The sequence below is a fragment of the Orcinus orca genome, chromosome 1, assembly GCF_937001465.1.
Source record: "Orcinus orca chromosome 1, mOrcOrc1.1, whole genome shotgun sequence".
In the NCBI taxonomy this organism is placed as follows: domain Eukaryota; kingdom Metazoa; phylum Chordata; class Mammalia; order Artiodactyla; family Delphinidae; genus Orcinus; species Orcinus orca.
The window spans coordinates 7,715,445-7,732,394 of NC_064559.1; the positions used below are offsets into that span (position 1 = coordinate 7,715,445).

General features: G+C 43.0%; 1 protein-coding gene and 1 pseudogene across 1 annotated transcript in view; both read right to left on the bottom strand.

Annotated features, from left to right (window-relative positions):
* Nucleotides 1–16,950, bottom strand: part of SMYD3 (SET and MYND domain containing 3) — a 714,793-nt gene that overhangs the window by 141,141 nt on the left and 556,702 nt on the right. Inside the window, exons 6-8 of the mRNA XM_004270962.3 lie at nt 15,889–15,956; nt 14,233–14,335; nt 7,686–7,796 (exon numbers count right to left, since the gene is read on the bottom strand). Of these exons, the coding sequence (XP_004271010.1) occupies nt 7,686–7,796; nt 14,233–14,335; nt 15,889–15,956 (282 nt within the window). The remainder of the gene's footprint in view (nt 1–7,685; nt 7,797–14,232; nt 14,336–15,888; nt 15,957–16,950) is intronic.
* On the bottom strand, nt 3,739–5,602 carry LOC117201754 (non-histone chromosomal protein HMG-14-like; annotated as a pseudogene).

Sequence of the window (16,950 nt, forward strand, 5' to 3'; positions counted from 1 at the left end):
ATTGCTCATATTTCAAATAGACTCAAGTTACCATAAAACCTTTTTCTTGGGCAGTAAACTCTCATTTCCTCTGAATACAGCTTTAACCCTACATTCCTTTACTCCCTCTTCATACAATCATTGCTCCTTCCTTTGGTTCAACGCTGCCTCCTTTCCCCAGTCTTCCCAGTTTAACAGTGACAGCCTGGGGAAGGTGCAGCACATACAGGAACCGAGGCCACTCTCGCCAGTACTAGTCGTGTCTCTGAGGGATGCGGGGCTACTCTGGGCTCCATCACCCACAGATGTACTGAAGGGCCTCATAGGGACCCAAGAAAGGTGACTCCATGTTACAAAAGAGAGTCTCTGAAAAGAAACTGCAATATTTACCAAAGACAATCATTAACATTGCTTTATTTCTACAAAAGAAAATGAGAGTGGGTGGACTTAGAACTGTAGCATCAAGGAATGAGAAGCTTCTTAGGGCGTTTCCTCCTATTAAACTGTTTTTGAAATGGATACATTTTCAGAATGATTCTACTCAACTCTCCCTCCAAAGAAGGCCCAGGGATACAAGACACAGATCTCTGCTCCACAGACAGGCAGGTACTGGGTAAAAGTGCACACATGCTTGGAAGCCCTCAGGAGAATTAGATCATTGTTTATCCTCGTATTTTCCTCTGCCGCCAAAGACTTGAATTCTTAGCTACGAAAAGCGAACAGCAGGCTTCCAACAAGATGTTGTAAGTTCAGACTTGGAGGTGCTCTCTTCTACTCCAAACTCATAGTAATGATGAGTAAAATATAAAAAGAAAAACCAATTGGCTTTACTAATTCAAAAACAAGATAAACTTCTCCCTGGACCAGTAACAGAACAGAAATGCAGAGCCCTCAGCAAAGCCGAAGGCAGGGCCTCAGGTTTAGAAGCTGGCAGTCACAGGCACGAATTCAGTTCCAATGCTTAAAAGAGATAAAAATGTTTCACAGAAGAAAGGTGAGTAGAGTCTGCTTTAAAGCTTAAAGGCAGGGGATGAGGTGAGGCTCCCCTGGTTACAAAAAGAGGCTGACAATATAGGTTGATGACACGTTTCCTTGGGATAAACATTTATAGAAACTATTGGACCTGGAAAGGCTAGAAGGCACAGATAGAGTCTCTCCAGGTAAGGAGTCAGATGCCTGTTGCCTAAGTAAACAGGTCTGCAATAGCCTCAACATTGCTGTGGTGCAACACCTACAAATGCCATGAAGTCTGGATTCTGAACTGGGGCCTGAGGAGCCTGAGGGAGGCAAGGGCAAAGCTACCAGACAGAGCAGATGCACAGAGAGGAGAAAAAGGAACAAAATAAAAAAGAACTTTCCACTAAAAATGGGCCTGCCATACAAAATTCCAGGACACATAGTGAAATGCAAGGCTAAGGGAGATAACCGACAAAAATCAACAATCAGAACACAATTTCCCTCCAGTAAAATAAACTATAGCACTGACTGACCAAGACTTGAAGTATGATTAGGATGCTCAAATAGATAAATAACAGAGGAGTATGCATTGGAAGTGAATAAGAAATTATGAAACAGAAACAGGTAGAAATAAAACCTAAACTGGAAGATATGGGGGGAAAAAAGCAAATTTGAAATCCTGGAAATAAAAAATAGTCATTAAACCAACCCAATAGCAAAAAAAAATCCCTAGGATGTGCCTTAAGGGAACTTTAGTTTTAGAAACATGGAATAAATACCAGAAGCTGAAAGGGGGCACCCTCTGGGGGGCAGGACTCAGGCAGCAGCAGGAGAGAATGTACCAAAGTTTTCAACTTGGGTCTAGTACTTTGACTTTTCAAAGTGTATACATGTATAGCTTTAATACATTATTTTTTTTTTTTCTTTTTCGATACATGGGCCTCTCACCGCTGTGGCCTCTCCCGCTGCGGAGCACAGGCTCCGGACGCGCAGGCCCAGCAGCCATGGCTCACGGGCCCAGACGCTCCGCGGCATGTGGGAGCCTCCCAGACTAGGGCACGAACCCACGTCCCCTGCATCGGCAGGCGGACTCCCAACCACTGCGCCACCAGGGAAGCCCCTAATAAGAATTTTTTTAAAAAATTAAAAGACTACAAGAAATAAGGAAGGATTACCTAAAGGACATGCAGTTCTTGCTTTCTTCTATATAGTCTCAGTCTTATTCTTGGAATGAAGTAAACCATCAGAGAGATGAGAACATAGATTACATAAATTTTTACCTTCCTTACTTCTTTTATTAAGTTATAATGTGAAACTATGTCAATCAACCACACTGAAGAATATTATAAAGATCAGCTCTTCAAGTCACTGCGGATTCTGATAAGGATATTGCTCATTCAGTCTCAGTGGGACCCTTGGTGAGTGCCTCAGGCCTCAGTTCCAGGAGAAACTGCTTCAGCTGAGGAGCACATATGTGTCCTGTCTTCCAGCTACTGTGCATTTCGAAATTAGTCTTTAGCTTTGGCTGCTAAGAAATTTAAAGCAAATTTGTGATTTATTTCTTGTCACCGTATAGGATCATATGGCATGCATTCTGGGTTCTAACCTGCTTTTATCTTATTTTTTGCCACTCTTATTTCACAAGTCAATATAAAATTTATTGTTGTTGTATTGCATATACAGGTATACATTGATACATATATGTGTATATGTGTGCATGGGTGCCTGTAAGCCACTTCAGAATCTTTTGGGTGGGGAAACTGTATAATTAGATAAAACAATTTAGGTAAAACGAGTTGCAAAAGAGAGGAAAAAGGAAAAGAGAAAACAAGAAACAAATATAGGCTGGATCTTGGGGTCATGACTTGCAGGACACTGAACGCCAAGCTAAGAGTCTGAAGTTTATCCTGAAGACTAGGGATAATGCTGAATATTTTAAAAATTCTGAGCAAACAACGGCATGGAAATAGTGCTATTTCAGAAAACTTACTCAAAAACAGTGTGCAAAAGAGATGAAAGGAAAGAAATTGAGTGCCAGGTGACCAATTAGGGGCTATTTCAATAAACTAGGAATGAGGCAAGAGGGCTGTGAGTAAACTGACTGACATCGCGTTTTAAAAGAAGGATCATATGTGACAGGCTTAGGAAAGAAAGTAAATACGACCTTTTTTTTGCAATAAAGCATGTGACATTCAAGGAAGCACACTATGTACCATCCACAAACTTATGGAAACAATCAATTCTATTTGGTCTGTTCTGCTTCTATTGCCTTGGATTCCGACCCACACAAGCCAAATCATCCCCAAACCTCCTCTAGAAGGTGAGTTTTATTTCTTCCAGAAATTAAGTTGTTGCTGATTACAAACGACAACTAACTCCATAAATGCAAATTACACCTGTTATTAAAAGGCCTCTTGCCTTCCTGAAACATGATACCACGCAAGTCCCCTAACATACAGATGTGGCACGTAATAAATATTGCTTGATGCAGAAACCTGTTGAGAGGAATTTTCTAGGTTCCAAGAAAAACGGAAAAATAAGCTTGAAAACTTTAAATCTAGGAACCGAAGTAAATTTAATTTTTGAACTAATTTTTAATTTATGCTCTTTTGGGGATGGGCTAAGTTGAATTTACCTCTGTAGTATTTTTGCAAATCAAAGCAACAGTATAGAGATTTCAGAAGGGATGTTTATATCACTGAATAGAACAAAATTCTCAGATAAATAGAAACTCAAAAATATAACTGATGAACTAACTGAAATCAAGTTTATATTTTCATCTAAATAGATATCCTACTCATTTCCACCAGGAAACATTTCACAGAAATATGGGATAATAGAGCTGCAAGGGGCCTTAAGACCATCTTGTCTAATTCCCTTGTTTTACAGATGATGGAGCAAATCAGAGAGGCTGAATGACCTGCCCAAGATCACTCAGTCTGTTAGATACAGAATGGACTGGAATCCAGCAGAGTAACTGAGCACTTTTTTTTTCAGAATTGAGATTTTATTGGTGGTTTTGAGGATCGGTACACAGACATTTCAATTTGTACATAATTCTTAAAATCTGAAAAATCATGTAGTTGTGATACTTTTCTAAACAGTTATTCCAGTTTAAAGTTTGAAGGCAAATTTTCCTTAATAGGATATCAAGTACGAATATCTTCCAATACTGTTAAGCTGTTACATCATAAATACCACTAATTCACAATTTAATATCGTATACATTACATACTCACATTTTCAATCTTTTGCAATACATTACCAAAGTTATTAGGAAAACTGCACTACCAAGACCAAAGATGTTATGGAACGCACACTTCTGAAAGGACAGCCAAGGTCAAGGGGTAGTTTTCTTTAGGAAACAATTCTACCAAAAACAACATGGGAATGGAAGTAATTTAAAATGTCCAAGACATAGTAAATGTACAACGTGACTCCAAATTGCCATTTGGTATGCTTTGTATTATAAGATATAATAACTAATCCCCATCTATGGAATGTTAAGCTGACACCCAAGACAATCAAAGCCTCCTTATTCAATATCCCATTATTTTCTGGTCGTACTAAAAAATAAACAACCAGCAAATGATTTCACCTCTTTTAAAAAAACCCTTTACACTTAAAAAATGTGAGGATGTGGGATTCCCTCCTTAAAAATGTTTCTAGAGCCTCTAAAAAAACTTGCATTCACAAAATAGTTGACAAAAATATTCCTCTGGATCAGGCAAGAAGGGAGACAGGGGCCACTGATAAGACATAGTAGATGATATTAATCAGACTTGGCTTTTTTTCTCCTGCTTCATCAGAGGTTAGACTCGCCTGATTTTTAGTTTCTCTATTTTCTCCAGGTAAATCTTCTTTAGTTTCTTGCTTAGCCACTTCGGCCTGTTTTCTCTTTGCTCCCCTTTTTCTCTTTTGTGTGCACTTTTTTGTCTGAAGATATATCCTTTCCTGCTGTCTTTTTTGGCTTCATTCCCACTTTTTCAGGAGCAGGCTTAGCTGACAACCTTGCTGATCTCCTCTTGGGCTCCACATTCACCACCCCCTCTGTGGAGTGGACCTTCCTCTTGGGCATCATCATGGTTGGGCAGGTGTGCACCAGGTGCCTGTGGGCTACTGCACACACCTTCCCAAAGCGGGATGCTGCCACTCCTCCCACCCTCAAGTACTTTTTTGATTATATAGCTTGGCCTACCTCTAACACAATATTTGTGATGGCTAACGGTATGTGTCAACGTGACTGGGCTGCAGGGTGCCCAGACATTTGGTCAGACATTATTCTGGGTGTATCTGTGAGAGTGTTTTGGGATGAGATCAACATTTGGATAAATTGACTGAATAAAGCAGATTGCTCTCTCCAATGTGGATGGGCCACACCCAATCAGTTGAAGCCCTGAAAAGAACAGAAGGGCTGACCCTACCACTAGTAAGAGAGAACTCCTCCTCCCTGACTAGGTGGGACAACAGTTTCTTCCTGTCTTTGGACTCAAACCACAACACTGGCTTTCTTGGGTCTCCAGCCTGCCAGCTTTCAGACTGGAACTTACACCATCAGCAATCCTGGGTCTCCTGCCTGCCAACTGCAGATTTTGGGACTTCTCAGTCCCCACAATCACATGAGCTAAATCCTTACAATCAATCAATCAATCAATCAATCAATCAATCTCTCTCTCTCTCTCTCTCTCTCTCTCTCTCTCTCTCCACACACACATCCTGTTGGTTCTCTTTCTCTGGACAATCCTATCTCAAATAAACTTTGAACTCAAAGGAATAAAGAAAACGGTCTTAACGGATATGATAGACACTGTAGATCAGCTACCGAAAAGCTATCCACAGCTTTCTTCTCCCTTGTCTTCTTCTAGTGAAAAGCTAAAATTCTGTTTCCTTGCCTCTTTTACACCTACAGTAGTATGTGACAGAGCTCTGACCCGTAAGATATAAGTGGAAATCCCCAGGAGGATTTCCCTTTGTTCTTTGCATTTTATTACCCCTTCTTTTCTTTCTTTTCTTTTTTTTGGTCTAGAGCTTGGATGCACTGACTAGGGCTTGTGGGCAGCAGTCATCCTGGCACCATGAAGACAAAAGCATATGCTAGGGCTAGCTAAGGAGGAACACAGGAGGATTCTGGGTCTGTGATGAGACCCATGAGTAGCTGCTCCCATGTTGGACTGATTCTCTAGAATTCTTGAGAAAAACACATCACACATACTAAAGCCAGTTTTAGTCAGGTTATCTGTTATTTGTAGCCAAACTCTTTCCTAATATACTATTTTAGCCCAGATTTCAACTGTAACAATAAGCCAAAAGTAAACATGACCCCAGCTTTAATAAAACAATCACTTACTCAAATAAAAAAAAATTGAGAGTCTGCCATATAGATGGCATGTAAGAGGCACTAAATCCAAAAACCTTCCCATTCCCAACCAAGGATGCTGGTGGGAAGTTAGCTTGCTCCCTGCCATTCCAGGTTGTAATCTGAGGAGGAATCCCAGGGGATCCCCTATGATGCCTGGAATGTTTGTGAACGGGAACACTAAAGTGGACTGAATCTTGGGGAGCTATTAGCAATGGGTCCAACTTTTCCCGTTCAGTTCATTTCTTTCTAAAAGCTCTTTTTAATGAAAAACTAATCATGATCACTAACTCCTGCATCTTTGGAATGAGCTCAGGGTCCTTTCGCATGCAGTGAAAGCAACTACCTCTCTCCATCGATGTCAGTATCAGAAGTCACAGGTAGTTGTGGTACAGGGGAGGGAGCATTAGTTTTATCAAAAGACCTGTGTTTGAGACTTGGTGCTGCCACTTTTCCTTCATCCCCTCCCAGAGGCACATTTCTGAACCTTCTGAGTTCTGTTTCTTAATTTATGAGTATTAAGTTCAAACGAGATCATGATTACAAAAGAATTCCAACAAACGTAAAACACTCTACAAAAGTTAAGGTTTCATTAGATAACCTGATTGTGTGCAAACTAAGAGTAAATAGGTTCAATGTGAGGAAAGTATAAGATTCATATGAGAAAAGTTTATTCTTTATCTTTATGGCGTTTATTTTGGATCTTCTTCATTTTTCAGAGAGTAAAAGCTGCTAGATAAGTGGTCACCATCTGATAAAGCAGTGCAGCAGAAAGGCTTACAGAAGCAATTTGAAAGAAATAAAAAACTAGACAAAACTTGAGATGTTCACTACTGAGCAATAGCTGTTACCAATCATGACATAATTAACCCTCTTGCTGCAGGCTCTAATAGCACTCTGGCCTTCAGTGTCCTTTTTTTTTTTTTTTTTTTTTTTGTGGTACGCGGGCCTCTCACTGCTGTGGCCTCTCCCGCTGCGTAGCACAGGCTCCGGACGCGCAGGCTCAGCGGCCATGGTTCACGGGCCCAGTCGCTCCGCGGCATGTGGGATCCTCCCGGACCGGGGCACGAACCCGTGTCCCCTGCATCGGCAGGCGGACTCTCACTGCGCCACCAGGGAAGCCCATTCAGTGTCATTTTAATTACATGCTTTACACCTACATTCCCTCTAGACTCTAAACTCCATGGATCCTTACCTGAGATTAAACCTCTTACTGCCTGGTGGGTGATAAGAGTTCCAGGAAATAAAACATATGCATATTTTATTTACCTTTGTTTCCTGCTATGCACTGAGGGTCATTTACTTCTGGATTAATGAAATAAAAGCAGAGTTCTCTGAAAAACCACGCAGACATTGCCCAGGAGGTGTTCCAAGCTGGTTCCACACAACATACCTTGTCCTGGGTTTGACATCTCAGACAATCACAGTCAAAGCAGTATTGGTCCCTCAGCTGCTTCCGGCGCTCCTCGCTGGTCATCAGCATATCCAGGTAGCAGATGGTGAGCTGCGGAAGCCAGAGAGGGAGGGGTCACACGGCTGCTGCGATCATTTTCTTTAACCAATGGCTATTACTGTGAATCATTAAAGTAAACCACGTTTTTATTGCACACCAAAAAGTGTAAGTAAGAGAGAAGATACAACTTATGGTCTCTCCACCCAAATAATCACATGTAAAATTGTTAATGCATTACCTTCCAGTCTTTGTGATGTGGTGAGCACACGCGTATCATATATTTATTTTAAAGAATTGGGCTCATTAACTCTATATGCTTTTGCACCTTATCTTTTATTCACCAAACAGTAAAATATCAAGAGCTGTTATATGTTTGATATTACTAAGTTTTGGTAATAAATTTTGTAACCACTGGCAATCAGAGAAGCCAAATTTATCCTGGCAATCAAATGGGTGGCAGATTATGTGGCCAGATTGCTCTTAAATCCTAATCAATCCTAGAGCTGCTGCATGGAATTTAGGGTCAACCAGATTTGGAATCTTGGAACTTAGGAGACAGTTCCCTGACTTGTGAGGCTTTTATTTATTTGTACAATACATTTATTTATTTATTTTTGTCTCAAGCCCACGCTAAGCAATAGTCTGTGACAACTGGGTTCCTGCCGCTGAGACCACAGCCACTTTTTAATTCCCTAAATCTTTCTTTTGCCTCATGATCTGAAGCCAGAGCTGCCTCTGAGGTACAAAGGGCCACCGTATCAGGCAAGTTCCTCTTAAATTCCAAATAACCGATTTCTAAGCACACTTTTTGAAACAGCCTGTTAGTAAGTTTGGGGCAGCATACACATTCATCTTGAATTATCAGGCTCTCAGAGGCCCAGTTTCCTTATATGAGGTGAGATTTAGGTAAAATGCACTGATCTCTGTGTTCCCTTTTGGGTTAACTCTAGGACCCTAATTCTCAATCCAGCCCAATGGCTCTCAGTCGTCAGCCCCAGCTATCGGGTCAGATTAATCGGTAGTACCTACCGGGTGATTACAATGGGCCCAGTGTGAAGCCAACAAATGCAGGGCCTGTCACACCAGAGAAATATGCTTGACAGACCTAAGAGTCTATTACAAGGGCCAAAACTCATGAGTGATCATGCCAGGCAGTGAATGGGCAACAGGAGACTAGTTATTTCATTTAACCCCAAAAAGAGACTCCTACGGCTCCCTCAGTGTTCTGTAACTGCCTGGAACCATGACCTGGACTGTGCAATGACTTTCTAACTGGCCCCCCTGCTGCCGTCAGTCTACATTGCATCTTCTAGGCTGCTTTAAGAGAGATCTTCCTGAAGCTCATATTTGATCACGTCATTTCTCTATGCAAAGAGTTCTGATGGTTTCTCCCTGCCTATAGGATAAGGATACACAAGGCTTCCCCAGAAGATTTTCTGTCTGCCTTTCTAGACTCCGCATCTCTCCCTACACCCTACCATCTGTCACCATTATGTACAACGCTACCCGCTGAAACAAGGCACGCCATGCAACGTGTATGGTGTTGGCCTTTACCAGCCAACGCCCTTTCCTCCACTCTCAGCTTATTCAGAATTCCCTCCTCCTTCAGGCTTGGCTCAAATACGCCTCCTCCAATGAAGAATGTCCAGTTCCTCCCATGCCTCTTTCACGCCATTGAAGTCTGCAAAAATACACTGTATCAAAGCTGAAGGTCTCAACGGCAAAAACGTTTTTATTCATATTTTTTTGGAAAAAAAAAAAAAGCCGGATTACTAACTAGTAATGACAGCTAAATCATTTTATCAACCAAAGATAAAAACCTTTATTAAAGACTCGTTGACTCACTAGTTTTAATGGAGAATCTGCTCACTAACTGTAGGGCTCATTTAGTGGGAACATATATATGAAACTTTGCCATTGATCAGTGGACGTTTTAATGGCAAAGAACAAAACTGCATTAAAATATTAATGCTACTGACCATGGCTTTGCCGTTTTAGTGCAGCTCTTATGGAAAATGCAGTAAATCAATTCCAACATTAGAGTGATATCATGAAAGGTATTTGCTGGATATTGAATTTGTTGCTTACTTGAAAATTTCAAGGCAAAGTGAACCCCTTTTCCCGGAAGCCCATCTTCTCATTATGTACTTTGGAGTGGATAATAAGATCAAGTTAAAATTAGACTTGGTCTTCGTTTCTCGAATTACATTGTCACAGTTATAAATTTTTCTAATACTGGCTCTCAATTGAAAATAGACTTTGAAAAATCCTCCCTGTCTTTAAAGTCAAACCTGAGTGTTATTCATGTCTCTTCTCTTTGTCACACCCTCAGAGCCAGTCAATTTCCAAATTCTGCTAATTCTAGCTTATAGATATATTCTTCAGATCCCCCATCACAAGCCACCACCTGAATCTCCCGTCTTCAGGCTGCCACTGTCACCTCCTGCCTGGATTATGCATCATTCTCCCAATCTTGCCTACACACGGAAAAACTCATCGTGCCGTTCCTCTGCTTAAACTCTTCAGTGATGACCCATTTCCTGTCCCCCTCCCTTCCAACAAATATTTAATGAGTGCCTCCTATATACCAGGCACTGTTACAGACCCTTCAGGTGAACTGAGATCCTCAATAAGGCCCCCGTGGGTTGCTTGGTCTGGTCCCTGCATATTCCCTCATCCGCTGGTCACAACTGAATTTGTCAGTCTATTGATGTGAACAGCTTCCTGTTCCTTGAATTCACCATTCTGTCCCTGGCTCCTGTGTCTTTTTTTTTCGGTATGTGGGCCTCTCGCTGTTGTGGCCTCTCCCGCTGTGGAGCACAGGCTCCGGATGCGCAGGCTCAGTGGCCATGGCTCACGGGCCCAGTCGCTCCACGGCATGTGGGATCCTCCCGGACCGGGGCACGAACCCGTGTCCCCTGCATCGGCAGGAGGACTCTCAACCACTGCGCCACCAGGGAAGCCCCGCCCCTGTGTCTTTGTCTAGAATGCCTGCTCCTGTCTTAGCCAACTTTAACTCGCTGGATCCTTTAAAAGTCTAGGAGTCACTTCTCTGGAAGCCTTCCTTATCCTCTCCCGTCACCCCTGATCCTTACCACCACTCGAGTGTCCCTGCTCTGAACCTCTAGAAAGCCCTGTGCCCATTTACACTATTTTAGTTTTCATATTCTATTATTGTGTTCTGTTCTGTGTCAGTTTCCTCAATTACACCTTGAATTCCTGAAGGCAAGGTAAGGTCTTACTCATCTTTGTATTCCCAACGCCCACCCCAGTACAGGATACCAGTAAGCATGCAGTGAATTTGTTAAATGACTTAGCAAATAGAGATGGCTGGGAGAAGACAAAGACCGTTACGATCCCAAAACATTTTAGATGAAAACCGATACTTGGGGATACTGATATGTGCTCAGTCTGTGCAAATCACATTTCTCTCAATTGCTGTGGCTCCAGAAAACACCGGCACCCAGTGGCATTCTTTGTAACAGCTACAAGCTCTTCTAACCAGGAAAAACCAGGAAGCCTGGACTGTCCAGCTTTCTTCCATGATCCACGTTCTTGAAGACTGTCAGGTGATAACATGTGTTTCGTAGCTTAACAAAACCCAGAAGAGGCAGCCATCGGCAACCCAGCATGTGAGCCACGACTTAAACTATAATACACACATCTCTTGGTAGGAGGTCCTGAATGAGAGACAAAACCCCCCACAAACAAACAAACAGAACAAAAAACAGTCCTTACCCCCTGCTAGACACAAAACAGTCCCAGAACTCAACATCACAGTGAAAATCCTTAAACAGCGAAGTGTTATAAGTGGTGCTGGTATGAAGGGAAGTGGTCCAAAAAGTCCAAAGGATGACTTTATGTGGGGAGAAACAAAGGTAAGAAATTTCTGTTATGGTGGAACCCTGTGTCATTTTCCAGGTCTCCTTGTCTGAGGTTTGAAATGTTCTCATCTCAAACTGGCAATGCGCTGGCTTTCGTGTTGCTTTCTTTCCGGGGCCCATGGGACACACCTGAGGATTGGTGGTAGCTTCAAAATGGGTCTAAGGTTCTATTCCACCTCTGGTTTTGTGTCCAGCAAACCTCATTCGTTCACTCAACAAATACAGACTGAGGAGTTTCTATATTACAGGCGCGCTATCCAGTCTTCTCTCGTGCAGCCTACATTCTGGTACTTCCATCCCAAATAGCACATTTTAAAACTGGGGGCGCCCTAATGAGCAATAAAGCCAAAATGCAAAATTGATGCTATAATGCAAAATTTCTACATTTCCTTCTTTATCCAATTTCACAAAAGCCAATATTTGCTTTTGTGGAATTGTCCCTCTTAATTAACCTCAAAATGTCCTTTCTCCCTCTCCACTACCTCTACCACAGGGGGCCGGTTTTAAGTGTGCAGGATGTATTTTCAGTACTGGGGTGGCTACAAGCATGAAGTGAGCAGGGACTAGACACGGGAGTTCCTCACTGATGCAACAGTCGTACACAGCGAACAGCTGTCCCATCCGGGATGCCAACAGCGCCCTCAGTGAGAAACACTGCTGGTCTTTACACCATGTATGCTCGATTTAACAGAAAGTCAACCCAACGAAGTGTTACTGAATGCCTCCTGGGCTGTAAGGCCAAGTGCTAGGTGCTAAAGGAGACACGGTAAGACACAACTGCCTGTCTTCATGAAGCTCACAGCTGAGTGGAGAAGTCACCAAAAGAGCTGGAATAAGTGCCAAAGAAATATTAATAACCGCTGTAAGAGAGAGCTCGGAAGAAAAGGTCTTTTAATTTGAGAAATCAGGAAACGCTTTATAGAAGACATGATGTTTGAGAGGGCCTTGAGAGGTGTATAATGTTAAGACAGGTAGAAATGGTGGGCAGACAGAAGGGGAGCAACTGCGCAGAGAAAACGTCATGCACCAAGACATGTATAATGGTGGGGAAAGAAATTTATCTTCTGAACAAGCTGGTATAAAAAGGACTCATAGGGAGAATCCTCTCTTTGCTGAGAAGCTGCTTCGAGAAGTACCACAGGGAAAAATATCTGCGTCTGCAAGGCCTGGTGCTCAGCAGAATATTGCGTGTCAGGCAAGAGGGAGGATTTGCTTGTTGCTCCAGAGATGGAAAGAGAAGGACATGAAATAAGCACCAAAAGACAGTGTTTTTTCAACTAAATGAAAAACAACCCGGGAGAAGAACGGGCAGCCAAGCCTAGGAAAAAAGATATAAAGAGATTTCTTTGTTGTTTCTGAAAAGTCCAACAGTTTCCAATAGTTTTTCTGTTTGCTTGTCAAGTTACCTTTTCTTTTTAAATTTAGTAGAACACCACCACCACCATCATTATCAAAAGGCAGCCATCCCTCAGCTCCCAAAAATGTTGAAATTGGATAGTGGTCCCCCCTTCTTACCTGCCTTGAAGTCACATAGGACCCAAGGAAAAAAATCTAAATTCTATATACTGTTGACAGGTATCCCAGTGTACCAACTACACTGATCCTAAAAATTGGAAATTCAGTAAGTGGCTGTATAAGAGCCAGCTTATTCAGTTGAAAATCAGTTTGGACCAAGTCTTATCAAAGCCAAATCCCTGTCTACATAAAATATGGTACCTCTGAGTTTAGGTTTTATTGGCTGAGTGCTGCATAAGTGCAATAAAAGCTTATGATGGTCTGTTTTCCTTGCAATAAATATCCACTTTAGCAAATTGGAAGGTAGAAGGAAACTGGGTTCTAAAAAGCGTAAATATCTATAACCCAGAATTCTGGGTAGTAACTGTGTAAACCCTGTCAGGATCAGGTTCAGCAGCCCTGGAGCAGCCCACCTGCAGCTGTCTTGTGAGACCTCGGACTTCTGAGAAGGCTCCTCTCATCAAAAGAGGCTGGCTGGGCAGCCTGTAAAACTGGAAGGGTCAAGGCCAGTTCATGGCTGGAGGTCACACTTCCTGTCCCCTATTCCCTCCACATCTTTGCGTGGACAGTTACCCAGAGATGCTGACGTTGATAGGTTTGTAAAGGTCCAACGACAACCTGAAAGAGTAAAACTCGTTTGCTTTCTTAACACGAAGGTAAAAACGAGTCACCTCTGAAATGCAATTAGGGACCTTGGGAATCAGTAAGCCCTTGGGATCTCATTCACAAGCTGGGCTGCCCTCCCTGCCTATGGAAAGATGACCGCTTGCAGAGATGCGAGGGGCCGCTGAACTGTCATACGCACAAAACACACATTCTGTCACACACACACCTCTCCCCCACACACATATAACAGGAACTGTCATCATCCAGAAAAATGGTGATTAAAAAAAAAACGTTAGCTCATCTATAATCTGGGAGAGGTGATGGATGAATGAGTCGCTGGGTAGAGGTGTTATACATCTCCTCCTTGGCAGAAGGACAATGAAAAGCTGCCCCTCAGGCACAACTGGCTTTAGGGCAGGGCCTTGCTGAGAGGGTCTTTGATGCAAAAGGAGGCCAGCCAGTGGGAAACACGGGTTCCTTACCTCCTCTCCGGCCTCAATGTCTCGGACTGCACGCAGCAAGAGGTGGGGTCCGTTGAACACAATTGAACAGTTGGGGTCACAGCTGTGATTGAGCAAAGACATACTGCAGGAAAGAAAAAAAAGGAGAGACCATCGTGGCCCAGTAGATGGAGTCAAATATCTAAACATAACGACTATTGTGGGCAAAAAACACTTTAGCTTAGGGGCAGGGGGACAGGTCAGGTTGACAGTGTACCAGGGATGGAATGCTCTGGGGCCTCCAGCCCACTTCCTGTGAAGTGAAACGCTCCCCAAGACGGAGCTCATTAGGGAAGTTTGTTAATAAAAACATTCTGAGTCCTTCTGGGGGATGGGTGAGGGGAGGTAGTTGTCTCATTATACCAGCCAGTAAGGCAACCCAACATGAAGATGGGGAAAAAAACCTGACCTGCAAAGGAATAATTTCTGAGATAATGGGATACGGCAGTTAAAACCTCCGCCAAGACACCACTGAGCTTCCCACACAGGACCGCATTTGTCAAGCTCCTTTGGAGGAACTGCCACCTTCACGAGAACATGCACAACTACACCGAAGAATAATTAGGAGTACTTCCTCTGCAACAGAACGCTGGGTTTATCTCGCTAACGAGACCCTCATGCATTCTGGGCCGTGGCCAAGTCATTTTATTACCTTGGAGGCACATTTTTTTTTTTCCATCTGGGGAGGGAATGGATTTAAGCTGCCACCACATTTACAGTTAGAAATAACTGTAAGTAAGCATCACTATGTAGAAACCACTTTCTTAGCACTTGAGCATGTTTATCAAATTTAACCATCACCATAATATTCTGAGGGTCATTTACTGATGAGGAAACTGACACATGGAAGTTAAATGACTTCCCCAAGGACACATAACTAGTAAATGGTGACTGAATTTGAACCAGGTGGTCTGAACTCAGAGCCCATGCTCTGACCTAGTCTATGTTACTGCTTTTTGAGGACCCATAGCATAGACGTGTAGTTGATAACATGTGAGAAATAAGAAGCTGAATTCTCAGATTCACAGTTAATTATAAGAAAGACCCTATTTGTATTAGGACCCTAATATCATGAAAACAAAATGAAACTAGGAGTGACCCTGGAGTGCTTGTGGAAGGACAGTCTAGTAGCTCAGTGATTCAGATCACCTCAGAGATAGCTGGAGAGAAGGCTTCAGACGGTCAGAGCCTGAAAGTGTTCTCGCCTCCTGGAGCAACGGGGCTCAGAGTGTGCTAAGCGGAAAGACCAAATGAACCCGACTGGCGCAGTACAGCAGGTCTGGTGAAACGATCATGTGCATTGGCCCAGAAGGGTCGGGGAATAACAAAATCTCAGCCTGACGGTTTATTAGCACCCACAATCCCCAACTTTTTACCCCAAAGTTCCTGAGAACAAGAATTTAGGTCTGTGGTATACCTCTTTGTTAATACCATAGCATATAATGTGGGGATATAAAACGTTCTGTTTTTTTTTTTAAACTTCACATTTTCCATTTTCTTGTAACTTATCATTAAGTTTCAAGCGCGGCTCTTGAAGCAGCTGCTTGTAACAGCCTTTCTAACTACTTTTAAAAGGTTGGGGAGGTGGGTGGGAATTAAAGTTGCTTCTTCCAGTAAATGAAATGCTATCCACCATACCTAGGATACAGGCCAACACCAACTTCCTGCATCTCTGCATTACAGATGGTGAAAGAGTTGCAGATCACCTGTAAAAACAAGGGGGAGACAGGATTACCAGTCACCTAAGAAACTTCACAGGCAAGAGAACAAAAATTTTCAAAATAAAAGGTAGGATCCTTGGGACTTCCCTGGTGGCGCAGTGGTTGAGAATCCACCTGCCAATGCAGGGGACACGGGTTGGAGCCCTGGTCCAGGAAGATCCCACATGCCGTGGAGCAACTAAGCCCGTGCGCCACAACTACTGAGCCTGCGCTCCAGAGCCCACGAGCCACAACTACTGAAGCCCATGTGCCCTAGAGCCCATGCTCCGCAACAAGAGAAGCCACCGCAATGAGAAGCCTGTGCACCACAACGAAGAGTAGCCCCCGTTCACCGCAACTAGAGGAAGCCTGCGTGCAGCAATGAAGACCCAACGTGGCCATAAATAAGTAAATAATAGGGATGGAGCAGGAAAGAGAAAGAGAAATTTTAAAGAATATGTGCCATGTGTTAGATTTACTTCTCTTCATGATTTTATTTATTTATTTATTTTTATAAATTTATTTATTTATTTTTGCCTGCGTTGGGTCTTCATTGCTGCGTGCAGGCTTTCTCTAGTTGCAGCGAGCGGGGGCTACTCTTCATTGCGGTGCACCGGCTTCTCTTGTGGTGGCTTCTCTTGTTGTGGAGTGCGGCTTCAGTAGTTGTGGCTCGTGGGCTCAAGAGCACAGGCTCAGTAGTTGTGGCGCACGGGCTTAGTTGCTCTGCAGCATGTGGAATCTTCCTGGACCGGGGCTCGGACCCATGTCCCCTGCATTGGCAGGCGGTTTCTTAACCATTGCACCAGCAGGGAAGTCCCTGCAGTGTGTTATTTGAAATGTGCTCGCACCCAGTCACCCCAAACCTTCTCTCTTACCTTGTCACTTAGAAACAGAACATGAAAATTATAAAATCTAATCTGACTGGTTTTTAAAAAGTAAATGATAGTAATGGTAAACATCAGGTCATGAAACCATGACGCTATCTAAGGCCAAACCAAAA